Source organism: Aotus nancymaae, unplaced genomic scaffold, assembly GCF_030222135.1.
Source record: "Aotus nancymaae isolate 86718 unplaced genomic scaffold, 86718_ANA_hifiasm-v0.15.2.pri h1tg000033l, whole genome shotgun sequence".
In the NCBI taxonomy this organism is placed as follows: Eukaryota; Metazoa; Chordata; class Mammalia; order Primates; family Aotidae; genus Aotus; species Aotus nancymaae.
Genome location: NW_026988447.1, coordinates 61,914,983 through 61,930,807, shown reverse-complemented (window position 1 = coordinate 61,930,807; position 15,825 = coordinate 61,914,983). Strand labels below are relative to the sequence as shown.

The window sequence follows — 15,825 nt, the reverse complement described above, 5'->3', positions numbered from 1 at the left end:
TATAAGGCAATTTCCCCCTGCAACGGACTGAATTATAAACCCTAAGCAAGTTCAGTGTAGAAAATCTGACAAAATAAGTATCAGCTATGCAAAATTTGGACTAATACTTTTTTGGCCCTTTCCCTTTCTACTTGATTATAAATAGTTACATTCTATAATAAATTATTTCAAAGGCATTAGGGATAAGCTTATGAAATTCACAATGGTAATCATTGTGAATAACAAAATTGAGAGTATTATTACATGTTTAAGTATTTGAGGTTAAAGAGTATATATATACATATATAAGTATATGAAAACTTTGAAAGTAAACACCCTTTACCTTTTGCTGAAATTCATCTTTAGTTTGTCCCGTGTTTTCCTCCATATGCAAATTTCTGGAAACTTCCTCAGAAATTTTCAATTTTAGTTTGTTAATTGTTTCTTCATGTTGTTTCAAAGACTCAAGAGCATTTCGTAATTGTTCTTGAGTATCTATGTTCTTTGTTAGAGAAATTAAAAAAAACTTTTATTAGAATATGAAACAAAATTATTTTATAGGTATTAAATAATCATAAATAATAAATGACAGCTTCTGCAATGTTTCTAAGAGTCCAATTTTTCAAAGTTTAATCATTCAAAACCTTACCATGTTTACAGTATCATGGATATCACTTTTGAGTTGGTCCCTCTCAATTTGCAAGCTCTCTTGGAGTTGTTTCAGGTCATCTTTTTCTTGAGTTAAAGTTTTTACTTCTTCTAGGGTCTGCTGCAGTGTCTCAGTGATCAGCGTTTTCTCCCTTTCTACAGTTTGCAGCCTAGAATCTCTATTTTCTAATTGTTCCTTCAGCTGTTCCATCTCATTTAATCTTTCTTGAACTTCACATGCTTTCTCCTGAAGTTCTTGGGTTTTGTAAGAAAGCTTTAAAAAAGAAAAAGTAAATGTCACACAGTGAAAGCAGAGGAGTCTGAGGCATATATACATATACAGAAACCAAAACCCCAGAAGACTAAGGAGCATTTCTCTAAATGGCATCTTGTACCAACCTCGGTCTTCAAAGCATCCAAACTGGAATCAAATTTTTGTGCTTCCTTAGAGAGATTAACTATTTCATGATTCATTCTCTCATTCTCCTCAAGGACCATCTTATACTTTTGCTCAAAGTCCTTATGAAGGGTTTTGAAATTTTGGAATTCTTGATCAGCGCTTTTATAATTCAACTGGGTAGTTGCTAGGTCGTCTTTTGTTTTCTCAATTTCTTCAAGCAAACTTTGAACTCTACTCTCCTTATGAACTACTTCAGAAAACAATTTATCTTTTTCTGATGTTGTTATATGGAGCTCTTCAGATTTGTCATGTATCTATGGAAAAGAAACAAAATTTAGGAATGTTAGCAACACATGATTCACTGAAGCAATTTTTAGGAAGGGAAACTTTCTCTGCAAAAAGAGAAGTTATTTACATTGAGCAAAAATTTGATTGAGGAAAGGCAATATAGTAGTACTCTTATTGTCACTTTTCTCTAACTCAGCTTGTTTAATCTTCGGTATTTTATTTTCTAATCTGTTTGTATTCTAGTAAGGCCTGCATGGAGAACAGTCAGTAAAGGTACATAATCAGGATGTCTTTATTTTCTTACCTATTCATTCTAAAGTGTTTTCTAACTTTATCATGTGGCAGGCATTTCTCAGAATTTGACAGTGTTTTTCCCTAAAGGTTCTGAATGCCTCCCAGATTTTCAAAAAAACTTAATCAATGAATAATTTAAGAAATGTTTAATCATTTAAAATTATTATTTAAGAATTATCTTAACTCTCAGGTATGGCCCACGGGAAAAAAAAAGTATTACTTAAGTAATATTTAAATAATTAGATTATTTAAATAACCCATATCTTGTATATTAACAGTTTAATCACTGTGAAAGATAAGGGAAGAGGAGATTAGAAAAAAAGGAATAAAGGAGAGACAAAGTAAAGAGGGACCATATAGCATAGTAGTGACAACCACGGGTTTAGGAGGCAGATTTGTGTGGCTCAACTATTAGTTTGAGAACAGGCTATTGGGGCTAAAAAACAGTACCTACTTCTGAAGAGTTTATAAGATGAGTAAATGAAATGTTTTTGAAGTTCTTTAGCATGATGTTTGCAGTACAGTAAGTACTCAAATTTTTGCCATTTTTCTTTTAGACAAGTAGAAAGAAAGACTAGCAGGCCACAGATTTACAGAATCACTTATCGGCCTGCAAGGTTTGCGTTAACTCTAAAACTCTGTCAAGCTCATTACTGTCTTTTATTCAATATAATGGTATGACTCTACCAAAAAAAATGGTAAAGACTAAGGGTGGGCCTTAATATTGTATAAATGCAACATCTGAGGACTACAGAAACAGCTGCTACATGGATTATATTACTAAGTATACTGTTAAGTACACCTTGAAAAAATATATTTTTTCAATCTAGTAGCATAAGAACAAATTAGAAGATGAATAATATTCATTTTTGTTGCTGACTAGTCAAATGTTTACAGCATCTCTTGCCTGCTAGTTTAAATTATACCAAAATATTTAAGGCACTATTATCGCAAAGGTTTTTATTTTAAAATAAGGGATAAGTGCTTATAAATGTGTTTACCTCTTTCCTCAGCCTTTCTACTTCAGAAGGTAAAGATTTCAATTCTGAAAGCAAATTGACTTCTTTCTGCAAAGCTTCGTTTTCTTCAACTTCTTTATTCAGTTCTTTCTGAAGATCAGTAATCTTTCTTTCTAATTCCAAATTATACAGCAGATCTACAAAGTTTTAGTAAGTTATATAAAGATGCAATGTTGGCAAACAGGTAATTTAATTTTTAATAGCCCTTGAATCACCTTTTTAGGATCAGGTAAAGCTTATTTGAAAAATAATCCTTTATGATTGGAAACCCATGGAAATCTTTATAAATATTAATACCAAATGACACTAAAGCCTAACACTGAGTTATTAAAAAAATCAGAGTATAATGTATTTTTAATCATTGAAATATGCTTGTCAACTTGTTTAGGTAACATTTCTAAAAGAAGTTAAATTTGAAAAAAGATGTCTGAAATTACAAAATACCTTTTGGAACTTTGCCATCTATAAGGGAGGTGAGTTTTGTTATCTCATTAAAAGCAGATTGTAATTCTTTCTCCAGATCAACTTGCATTTTCTTTTTTGCCTCCAACTGGCTTTGATATAACTGAATATCATTTTCCATTTGCTTGTGTGTACTTGCAAGTTCTTTCTATTGAGAGAAATACTGCAAATGCACAAAACTGCACGGATCATTACAACTACTTTATTATAAATATTACAAAAAATACTAACCATCTTCTCCTTCAGCTCCAAATTTTCACTTCTAAGAAAGGCTGATTCTCTCTTGGCGTCAAGGGCTACGGTTTCAGCATCAAAGAGAGTCTGTTTCATTTGTTTTGGGTCTTCAATGCTTTCCTAGATAGATGACAAAAGGGGTTCAGTGAAATCCAATTTTCACAGTGTTGGAAAATACTTAAGATGTATATAAACGTTAATACTAGCTAACCAAAAAGTGCACAAATATGCTAATTACCAAATAAATGAAAAGAAATCATGTTTTCCTAATAAAAGTATTTTAAAAAAATTATGGCCATAGTTTTCAAATTATATAAGCAATGTATCAAAGTACCATTATTTAGATGTGTTGTGTTTAAAGGTTAACATAACTATTGTTCCACGAGGCTGTTGAAGTTCTCTATGTATTTTTATTTTGAGTTATTCTCTCCAACACATGACAGGTAAGTAGTTAACAGTTAAAGATATTAACCCACAAATTGAAAAAGAAAAAGACAAATGATCTAATAGAAAAACAGAGAAAAGATATGAACAAGAAACTCACAGATGAGGAAATGCAAATGAAAAATACATGAAAAAAATTTATAACCTCACTTCTAAAGAGAAGTGGCATTTTAATATGACTTTAGCTTATATGAAATCAATGATATGTCTTTGGAAAAAAATTAATAAATTAATACATGAATGAATAAGGAAAAACAATAATTTTTAAAAAGTGGGCAGTTCTGCTTGCCACTTTATGAATAGACATTCCAGAATATATAAAAATGCACTCCTATCCACAGCTTCAGAATAAAAAGTGGTATGAACCCTTTAAAAAAAATCATCTGTCACAAATCGAAGGCAACAAAAGAATAGAAGGTAACAAAAAGTAAAAAACTCAATTAAAAACAGAAGAACAGAAACTAGTCTTTTAAAAGTTCCAGCTAGAAACTGTTACCTTAAAAAAAAAGGTATTAAAAACTGGAACCAAACATACTTTCTTGAAGTAATCAGTTATACTGAAAGGAAACTGAAAAGAGATTAAATGACATCAGCATCAGATCCAATGTTACAAATAACAACAATCTTTTATCAACTAAATCTTATGTTAAGATTTAGTTGATATATCAAGCCAAGATTTTATATCAACTAAAATCATCTAGAGCTATAAAATCATGAAAAACATCCAAGTTTAGATATTTAAGATCTTTACTATATACCACTGCATGCATTTGTATAAAAATATTGAAAAAAATTCAGAATTTTAAAAATTTTCTGATTTTTTTTTTTTTTTTTTTTTTTTGGAGATAGGGTCTTGCTCTGTGCCCAGGCTGGAGTGCAGTGACATGATCTCGGCTCATTGCAGCCTCAACTTCCCAGGCTCAAGCAATCCTGCCACCTCAGTCACCTTAGTAGCTGGCTGCACATGCCTGGCTTATTTTTGTATATTTTGTAGAGACTAGTCTCACTATATTGCCCAGGCTGGTCTTGAACTCCTGGGCTCAAGTGATCCTCCCACCTTGGCCTCCCCAAGTATTGGCATCACAGGGATGCGTCACTGTGCCTGGCCTACAATTTACTGATTCTTAATGGAAGCCTGTCCTTAACTTCCTTATATTTACTCAAAGGATGATATGATCAACTTTCTAAAAATGTGACTTTATCTCTAAAATGGCAAATATACTAACAGTCCCTATCTCATAGGGTTATTGACAGACTAAATAAAATATATATAAATTTATTACAACAATACCCAGCACAAAGTAGGCCCAGTATAAGCATTTGCTAAGATGATGGTATGCTATATATAGCAATGTGATTACAAATAAAATAAGCCTGATTTTTACCAATGAGTATGACAAGTCCATTTTTATATTTTCTAGCTTTTGAGATTCTATGTATTCCTGTAGCTTCTTAATCTGGTCTTCCTGTTCTCTAAGCAGCTCTATTTTAGAACTTAGTTCATTCTAAAAGAATCAAAGGAGAGAGAAACAATTTAGAATCCGATTTGAAGTCTAAGGGATTAAAACAGAACACACACACATATATATATATATACACACACATATATAAAAGTTTAAATTCATACTAAAATTCAGTCATAATATTTAAAAAACATAATTTCTCTATTTCTGAAATGTTTTATGTTGCATATTTTATAGTTCTAATTGCTTATCAATAGAAATACCAACATGACTGCTCACCTCAAGATCTTGATTATATACTTCTGCATGCTTAACTAAATTCTTTAAGTTCGAAATTTCATGAATTAGTTGCATCTGTAAGAGCATGTGAACAGGTAACAGAGCAAAACAATAGTTAATAAAGCAAAGCTCAAAAAAAAAAAAAAAAGAAATAGGCACCGATTCATTGCTTCAGAATCACCCAACAGTTTGAAAGGACTGAGAGATCAATTGTTCAAGCTATTACAGCAAAGCGCCTCATTATTTAAAAATACTAGAAATATCACCCAGAAAGTATCAAAAAGCAAATAAATAAATAAATAAAAACCTCAGCATGCCCCCCTGCCTTCAAGTAGCTATATCATCTGTTAATAAAGCTACAATAATGTCTGTAGCAAATTAGTATGCATCACTTAGAGGAGAGAGAATGAAGTGGCAATCTAACATTAAAAAATATGCTTTTAATCGATTTTTGTTTTCAGTCAGTTAAGTATAGAAATGTATTAATTTTAAAAGGTTTTTTTTTTTTCCCCCCAAAAAGTATTCATCTGGCTCTGTATTAGTGTACTTTGTAATGAGTTCTGATTTGGAATCTAGGTTTGATTAGGGTAGTTTCATGCAGTGCCTTTACAATATTATTACTTTTCACCAAAGTTACACAGGAATGGAATTTCAACTATTATCTTGATTTAATCCAGAGGAAATATTGTATTCCATTATATTATTCAACCACGTAAAAACATAAAGGTAGTAGTATTTTTATTGAGATTTCCTTTCTACCAAAATGTCTGTAGCATTAAATATCTGAGTAACAAAAAGTTTGTTCAAAACAAGTAAACCACACATAACCAAGATAAACATTTTCCCTTAGAACTATTTAATCTTCATAATCAGATGAGTACTTACAGAGCAAAAGCAATTCTAATAGTATGAAAGGGGCTTGAAAATAGTATCTCATTTAAATATTTCCTGGATGTTTAACTGAGTCCTGACTAGTTTTAAGTTTCAGACTAGTGCAAGTATTGACACTCCTATTTTAGGTCAGTGCTATCCAAGAGAAACATAGTATCAGACACATGTAATTTAAAATTTCCTAGTAGGCACATTAAACATAAAAAGAAAATGGCAGAATTAACTTTCGATAAGGAAGGATCAAAAATCAATCTTAATTTAAAAAATATTTAGAAGAGATCGGGTACATTCAGAGTAGTAGAGCCATAGATAATGAAAACATTTAAAGAATACTCATTTAGAAAAGAAAATTTTCCTACTTTACTGGTTCTTATATATAGAAAATAATTAACTTTTGTAAAAATTAAAGTGTAATCTCCCAATGACATGTTTAAGATGCTGAGCATAAAGTGAAAGTGTGTAAAAAGGAAAAATGATTTAAACATATGACCTGATCAGCAATGAATTCATTGTTACATGTGAAAATATTGCAGATTTAAATGGTAATTGTCAGTAGGTGAAATGAAATATTTAACTTAAATCTCCAGGTAGTAAAAATTATAAAATTAAATACACCAAGTTAAAATAGGTAGATGGTAAAGATTTTTCTTAGCCCTCAAGTATGATGATACTTGACATTTTTCATTCTCCCTCTAAAACATACTATTTAAGCATTTCATGTCACTATATTCCCATTAGAAAGTGATCTACAGCTTTGGTGATTTTTGACAAAAACTTTATGAAAACCATGTCATAAGGCCATAATTTGACTTTTATTCCTTTTTAGATAACCCTGCCCCAAGATGTAGGTTTTCAAACATATTTTGCTATATACACATAGACTCCAATTTTTAGATTAACATAGACTAGATACTTCAAAACTGTTTTTGAACAGGTTAAGTTTTTATTACACAATCTTTTAGGTAACCTTAAAATTTGTGTCCAATTAAAAATAAAGGGCCTAGCGCAGTGGCTAGCACTTTGGGAGGCCGAGGCAAGCAGATCACTTAAGCCCAGGAGTTTGAGACCAGCCTGGGCAACATGGCAAGACCCCATCTCTATAAAAAATTTTTTTTAAAATTATGTATCTATTTAGATTAGAAAGCTGAGCATTGTGTTTAATAAAAAAAAAGAAAAAGAAATTTAAAAAGAAGGGAGTAGGATTATTTCTCCCCTCAACTATGGTTAAAATGGAAGAAAAATTGCATTGTGATACATGTCATATATTCTGTGGTATTTTTGTAATCTCTGTGTTGACTCAATTCAGTAAGCTCCAATTTTTCTTATTAACTAAATATACTAATGATGTGAGAAAAATATTAGAAAAATTATTACCACTTATGCCAAAAGTTAGTTTTATGTCATATTATTTTTACATATAAAAAACATACCAAAATTAGATGAAATTTTAAAGTCAGAAGGGACCTTGGTAAGCACCTGGTCTCTGCCTCAAGGGTAGAGAAACATAGGAAGCCCCGAGATTCAATGACTTTCCCCAGGCGTTACCAATAATTCATAATAGGATTGAATCTGCAGTGAGTTTATAAGTGGCAAAACGGGGGCTTAAATCCAGGCAGTTTCACTCTAGAGACCATGCTCTTAATCATGACACTAGGCTACTCCTTTCCATATAACCTAGTTTTATTGATTAAAGTCCAATGGTTATGACATGCATGACATTTCACACTTCATTAATGTGCAGATTTTAAAACAAGCTAAAATGAAACCCTGTGGAGAACTTACAGATTTTTACCTCTTTGGATATAATATCTATGAAATGAAGAAATAATTTTAATTTGTAGGTAGAATGTAAATAATAGCTTTGGCATAGAATTCTTTTTTCCTTTAAAAAGAAAAAAGAGTGAGAAACTGAACAATGATATTGAGGGAAAACGATCATGGCCTTTTGGGCTAGCCACACACAAGTCGGAAAAGTAGCTGCAAATTAGTTCATCTTTTAACTACATAAAACATTTGGTCTTATTTTTTTCAGAAGGGGGGCGTTCATGAATCACTTTGCAAGTCTGATAACAACTACAGATTCTTGTTCCAGAAAAATGAATTGAAAAATTCTGGCAAAATAATTTCACAACATCTGTGGCCTCTAGGTTAAGGACACTTTGCACTAAGAACTCCCTTTAATGTTTTGGACAATTTCTGAGTCCCTAAAGTCTGACGGTTTCTGGATTAAGTTCTCTTAATATGTAGCCTACTATTATATACTTAGAAAATAAGGGATGTTTCTAAAAATTCCATTAAAACTACTTAGTATTAATTATACTAATTTTCACATAACTCTCAGATGGAGAAAGGAAAAACAAAATGTACAAAATTAGCTATTCCAGCTATTCTAATGTTTTAATTATTTAGAAACATACTTTCTAATGAAAAAGAAATCCATTAATATGTAGCATCCATATATAAAATAGTCATCTAGGTATTAAAATTCATACTGATCTCAGTAGGAAATGACTATGCTCTAGGCAGCATTTATGGTATGTTCAATAAAACATATTATACCAACTAAAAGGAAACAATTTCAAGACAAATCCATTGAGAGGCAGATACACCAAACCTTCCCATAGATGCTTTTAATTCCTTCTTCTCTTGCATAAGCACAAGGAAAACAAATATAATTGAACTATTTTAAAAATATAAATGAAGAAAATATTTCTTAAATTTTCTAAATTGTGTATACATATGAAAAATGGTTAGATCCTCAATATCTCAATCTTAGAAAAAAATCTTTTTAAGAGAATACTTCTGAGTGATGCCAAGATGACAGAATAGGAGGTCACCTGCTCATAATCCCCCAAAATAAGAATTCTGTACCTATCACAGACAAAAGTCGCTTCGTGGGAGCCTTTGGATTCAGGTAGGAGGTTGCAAAACCCCAGTAGAACTCAAGACCTAGATGTGTTGTTTTGAGTGCATACTAACAGCCAGGTGGGAGACCTGCCAATTGTCCTCCCAGGTTCATATGCAGAAATGGCCCCATTCCTTGAAGGACTTAGCTACAGCTGTTTGGCCTAGAGCCTGCAACCAAAACTATCTGTCAAGGGATCCAGGAGGAATCATACAAGGCTTCTTTCATCTGTCAACATTTGTCTTGGCAGTGGACCCAACTTAGCCTGTAACTTGGATCCTGCCCTCCCCAAACTGTAGAGCTAGCTTAGTACTGTTTGCACAAGGACCCAGAGGGAAACATGCCCATCTGAGCCACCAGGACAGGCTTGCCAGCCTCTGTCGCATAGCAGATTCTGAAGGGGACATGTACTGGCTCCAGCCCCTCCCTGCTGCAGCCTGGCAGTATCCCACTCACACAGAGAACTTCCAAGAGATGCACTTGTCTGAGCCACTGGGACAGGCTTGCAGTCCTCCATCCTACAACAGATCCTGAAGGGGCCCTATCTCAGCTTCAGTGTCTCTTTGCTGCAGTCAGGAAGCTATCTTGACTGTGTTGGGAGCTGCTGGGTGAAGCACCTCCCCCAGCCACCAGGACAGGTTTGATGACTCTTTTCCATAATAGATCCTAAAGGGGTCTTGACTCCAGGTCCTCTCTACTGCACCCTGCCAATTATCATGCCTGTGCAGGACAGGTCTGCTGGCCTCCATCCCAAAGCAGTTCTGGAAAGAACTTTGAATGGCCCAGCTACAGAATGCAAGCAATCTCCCTGCATAAGGAACTGCTGGGAGTCTTTACTGGGGGTGCCACCAGGTTAAGCTTACCAATATTGGTCCCACAGCACATTCTGAATTAACTCTCTGAAGCTTGGTTTCAGATTCTCCTAGCTATAGCCTGAGAACAATTTTACCCAGTCAGAGTCCTGCAGGGAGACATGCGTATCCAAGTCCCTGTAGCAGATTTTCTAACCCTTGTCCATCAGCAGATTCTCAAATGGCCTGGATCTTGATCCTGGCCCCTCTTATCTGTGGAATAAGAACAGCTCTGCCCACCTGGGACCTACAGAGAAAGGCGTCCAGTAGTGCCTCTGCAGGATAACACCCTGACCTCAGTAATGCTATGGATCTTGAAAAGACCTTATAAAGATGGTGAAGACTAAAATAGCTAAGTTCATCTTCAATGTGCAGACATTGCTGCATGACCATAAGCATCATGATCAGGGAAACATGATGTCACCAAATGCACAAAGTAAGGTACTGGTGACTGATCCTAAAAGATGGAGATGTAAAATCTGCAAAAGAATTCAAAATAGCTATTTTAGGAAAGCTCAGCAAACGTCAAGAAAACAATGCAGAAATTTATCAGGGAGACTGAAAAAAAAAACAAACACCAGAAATCCTAGAGCAGGAAAATATAATGAACAAAATAAAAAATGCAATAAATAACATTAATAGAAGAATTGATCATGCAGAAGAATTTGTGAGCTAAGACAGGCTATTTGAAAATACACAGTCAGGAGGCAAAAAAAAAAAAAAGATGAAAGAAATGAAGAAAGCTTATGGGACAACATCAAAAAAGCAAATATTTGGGTCACTACAGTTCAAGAGAAAGTAGAGAAAGACAAAGGGACAGAAAGTTTATTTAAATAAATAATAACAGAAAACTTTCCAAAACTGAAGAAAGCAATACATATCCACTATAGGAAGGTCAAAGGTTACCAATCAGATTAATCTAAATGACAGTGCCTTAAGACATACTATATGCAAACTCAAAAGTCAAAGACAAACAAAATCTTAAAAGCAGCAAAGCAGCAAGAGTAAAGAGGCAAATAACATAGAAGAAAGTTCCAATATGCTTGGCAGCAGACTTCTAAACAGAAATTCACAGGCCAGGAGGGAGTGCAATGATATAGTCAAAGTACTGAGGGAAAATAGTTGTGACATCCAAAGTTAGAACACAAAATATTCAGAAGGTGGAGGGAGATAAAGTGTGGAGTTTGTTTAGTAATCAATGATAACCTGTTATCAGTTTAAAATAACCTGACATAATTGTAAGACTTTTTCTTATAAGCCTGATGGTAACCACAAAAAACCTATTAATAGATACACTAAAATTAAAACATATTATAAGAGAAAATCATTTGACCAAAAAAGAAGACAGTGAGAGAACAGTCGGAAAAACACTGAACTAGACACTATGAAACTGAATTTAACAGCACATAAAAAAGATACTTCACCATGATCAAGTGGGACTCATCTCAAAATATAAGAATGGTTCAACATAAACAAATCAATAAACGCAACATACCATATTAACAGAACAATGAAAAAAAACCATAAAATGACTTGAACAGATGCAGAAAAATCATGACAAAATTCAATACCTCTTCATGATAAAAACTCTTAATTAGGTATTAAAGTGATATGCCTCAACACAATAAAAGCCACATATAACAAACCCACTGCTAACTTAATACCAAATGGGAAAAGTTGAAAGCCTTTTACTCTAAGACCTGGAACAGGATAAGGATGTCCACTTTTCCCACTTTTATTCAACATAGTGCTGGAAGTTTCAGCTAGAGCTAGTAGGCAAGAGAGAAAAATAAAACATAATAGGAAAGGAGGAAGTTAAATTGTCTCTATTTGTAGATGATATGATCCTATATACAGAAAACCCTAAGGACTCCACCCAAAACTGTAACTAATAAAAAAAACTCAGTAAAGTTTCAGGATACAAAATCAACACACAAAAAAGTAGTATTTCTATATGTTAATTGCTAACTATCTACAAATGACACAATCTCATTTATTAGCAGAAAAACATCTAGAAATAAATTTAACCAAGGAGATGACAGATCTCTTAAATAAAAACTATAAAACATTAATGAAAGAATTTGAAGAAGACACAAATGGAAAGATATGCATGTTCATGGATTGGAAGAATATTGTTATAATGTCCATATTGCTCAAAGTGATCCATATGTAATGTGATATCTATCAAAATACCAACAACATTCTTCACAAAAGTAGAAAAAAACAATTCTCATGTTTGTATAGAACCCCAAAAGACTGTGTATAGCCAAAGCAATCTTGAGCAAAAAGAGCAAATCTGGAGGCATCAAAGCATCTGCCTCCAAAATGTATTACAAAACTATAGTAACCAAAACAACTTGCTTCTGGCATAAAAACAAACACACCAATAGAACAGAGAACCCAGAAATAAATCCATGCATATACATACAGTCAACTGATTTTTGACAAAAGTGCCAAGAACATATGTTGGGGAAAGGACAGTCCTTCTTCAATAGTGGTGCTGGGAAAAGTGAATAAATATCTGTATGTCAAAGAAAGAAACTAGATCCTGTCTCTTATCATATACAAGAATCAATTCAGAATGAGTTAAGGACTTGAATGTTAAGACTTGAAACTATGAAAATACTAGAAAACAAATAGGGGAAATGCTTCATAACATTGGTCTGGACAAGGAATTTTTGGGTAACACCTCAAAAGCACAAGCAAAAAGACAAAAAATAAATAAATGGAATTACAACTAAAAGGCAAAGGAAACCATCAATAAAGAGACAACCTATGCAATAGCAGAAATATTTGCAAACTATACATCTGACACATGATTAATATCCAAATATATAAGAAACTCAAACAACTCAATAGCAAAAAACCCCAAACAACCCAGTTAAATATGGGCAAAAGATCTGAATAGACATTTCTCAAAAGAAGACATACACATGGCCAACAGATATATGAAAAAAAATGTTCAATATTATTAACTATCAAGGACATACAAATCAAAACCACAATGAGGTATTGCCTCATCCCAGTTAGAATGGCTTACCAAGAAGACAGAAGAGAACTTGTTGGCAAGGATGTGGACAATAGGGAATCTTTTATACTGTTGGTGGGAATATACAGAAAACTGTATGAGGGTTCCTCAAAAAAGTAAAAATAGAACTACCATAAGATCAAGCAGTTCTACTATTGGGTATATATACCCAAAGGAAATTAAATGAGCATGTCCAAGAGATGTCTGCATTCCCTTATTTACTGCAGCGCTTTCCACAATAGCCAAGATATGGAACCAACCTGTGTCTACTAACAGAAGAATGGATAAAGAAAATTTGGTATATAGTCACAACAGACTATTCTTCACTATTTAAAAAAAAAAAAGAAATCTTATCATTTGCAATATGGATGAACCCAAAGGGCATTATAAACCAGGCACAGAAAGACAAATACTGCATGATCTCACTCATATGCAGAATCTTAAAAAGTTGATCTCTTAGAAGTAGTGTATAATGGTGGTTATCAGAGGCTGGGGCGTTTAGCAGGGAGAAGGGGATGGGGAAATCTTGATCCGATGACATAACTACAGTTAGATAGCAGGAATAAATTTCAACAGCTCTATTGTACAGCAAGGTGACTACAGTTAATGACAATGTATTCTTGAAAAATGTAAAATTTGTGGATATTAAGTGCTATCACCACAAAAACAATAACTATGTAAGTTAGTATATTTGTTAGCTAGATTTAACCATTCCACAATGTATATATACTTCAAAACATCATGTTGTACAAAATAAACATATAAAATGTTATCTGTACCTTTAAAAAATAAAATATAAAAATGCTTACATTATAGAAAAAAGAGAATACTTCTTTTAAAAGTATGCTTTTAGTTTTAGTTTCACATTTCTGTCTGTCTTACCTCTTGATCTTTTTTAGTTTTTCTTTCTAGAGCCTCGAATTCATCCAAATCATTTTTTTCTTTTAATTTCAATTCTATTTCTTCTTTTTCTCTTTGTAGTTGTTCATAGTCTAATACCAGATTATCATAATTAGCACGAAGTGAGTTCAACTCACTTTCTACATTCTCCTATTATAAACAAGAACAGATTTTCCAGTCAGGAAATTCATATAATATATTTTTTGTTTCCTTAACAAAATTTGGATTATTTAAATAACTAATTTAACTTTGATTCAGTATCTTTCTAAAGGCCAAAATTTTGGTAAACTAGCTAACTTAGAATAGATTATTCTGAAAGAATTAGAATTTTAAAAATCATATCAATAAATTATATGTTTGCCTGTGCCTGACAGGGAATTTTGACCATAAATCCTCAAGCTCTTCAGTATTAAAACTGATAATTTAATTCCCCAATCTTACTAACTCCTATTTTATGTCTCAGATGCCTCTGAATTTAGGAATGATAACAGAGATATTGTTTATTGACCTCTAAAACTAATGATAGCTATGTTTTACTGTACTTAAAGAGGCCTATTTTTACTTTCTATATTATTATGAGAAAGAGATAAATCATGAGTTAAAAGATACTTTTTTACACCAGAGATTGTAAAACAAACAAACAAACAAACAAAACAAAACCAAGAATATATGTATTCTAATATATGTCTTAGGAACACAAAAATGCTTTGTCAATAATACTTTACAGGCATAAACTAACAATAATAAGGAGCACTGCAATTATATTCTAAAAGTATAATGAAAATTTTATAATGCATTATACAACTATATGTCTTTAAACACAAGCAATTTACAAAGTAAACATGAAATCTAAACTTACTAATGTATTCACCAAAATTAGCTCTCCCTGATGTATTATTATTCTATACAGTACATATGCCTGAGAACTGACACTTTTAAAATCAAGTCTTTTTAACCTCATGAAGTTTATCAAGGCAAAACAGAAACTTTACAAACATCATGAATACTAAGATCTGCCAGTAAAGAGCTAGAAGCGAAGGTTTACCTACTAGCACGTCTGCCTTATGAAATTTTTAGCCTTCCCCTAGATGCCTGATGATTATGGAGTAGATGTGTAAAGAGTGAGAGAAGCCTTCATTAGAGCCAAAATAGTTACTGAAATTAAATGAGAACAAGTAACAATAAAATCTAATAACAAAAGAATTCTAAGAAGAGCGAAAGCATTACATGCTGTAAAATACATTGTTACCTGATCTCGTAGCTTCGTTGCTGGATTCCATTCTATCTCACTTAATGTATCAAGAGTGTTACTGAAAACATCAGACTCTGAACAGAGAGCTATAATCAGAGAAAAAAAAATTTGTCCATAAACATGTTTACCAAATTTCCTAAGTCAAATTAAGGATTACTATAAAAATTCTTATCAAAGGTAATAAGAACTTCAAATTAACTAATATGTGCTCAGAGTATGAATACTAAAAGTACATTAATAGCTGTGGTCATTTATATTATTGTATGAATTAAGATAATCACTGATTGGAATTAGTGATATAATATAGGATCCCCAATGAAATATAGGTTAAAAGGACAAATTCTGAATTTGAGATTTGATCATTATAAGTAGATTAAAAATGCCCCGCCAAACAGATTGTAATATTGAAGAAATAATTTTGAAACAGATTCTTACATCAATGCCACTCTTTTAAGATTAGCAAAGGCAGATGCCATATAATAATTTAA

The 15,825-nt window shown here is 32.6% G+C and overlaps 1 protein-coding gene across 6 annotated transcripts in view; it reads right to left on the bottom strand.

Moving 5' to 3' along the window:
• Window positions 1-15,825, bottom strand: part of CENPE (centromere protein E) — an 83,248-nt gene that overhangs the window by 50,080 nt on the left and 17,343 nt on the right. For 5 of the 6 annotated variants that reach the window (XM_012436585.3, XM_012436586.3, XM_021676414.2 and 2 more), the window contains exons 15-24: window positions 15,335-15,423; window positions 14,068-14,235; window positions 5,511-5,585; window positions 5,154-5,273; window positions 3,322-3,444; window positions 3,073-3,238; window positions 2,611-2,765; window positions 1,027-1,341; window positions 629-901; window positions 323-481 (exon numbers count right to left, since the gene is read on the bottom strand). In XM_012436585.3, coding sequence (XP_012292008.2) covers window positions 323-481; window positions 629-901; window positions 1,027-1,341; window positions 2,611-2,765; window positions 3,073-3,238; window positions 3,322-3,444; window positions 5,154-5,273; window positions 5,511-5,585; window positions 14,068-14,235; window positions 15,335-15,423 — 1,643 coding nt within the window. The remainder of the gene's footprint in view (window positions 1-322; window positions 482-628; window positions 902-1,026; window positions 1,342-2,610; window positions 2,766-3,072; window positions 3,239-3,321; window positions 3,445-5,153; window positions 5,274-5,510; window positions 5,586-14,067; window positions 14,236-15,334; window positions 15,424-15,825) is intronic. The other variant, XM_012436587.3, reaches the window with a different exon arrangement.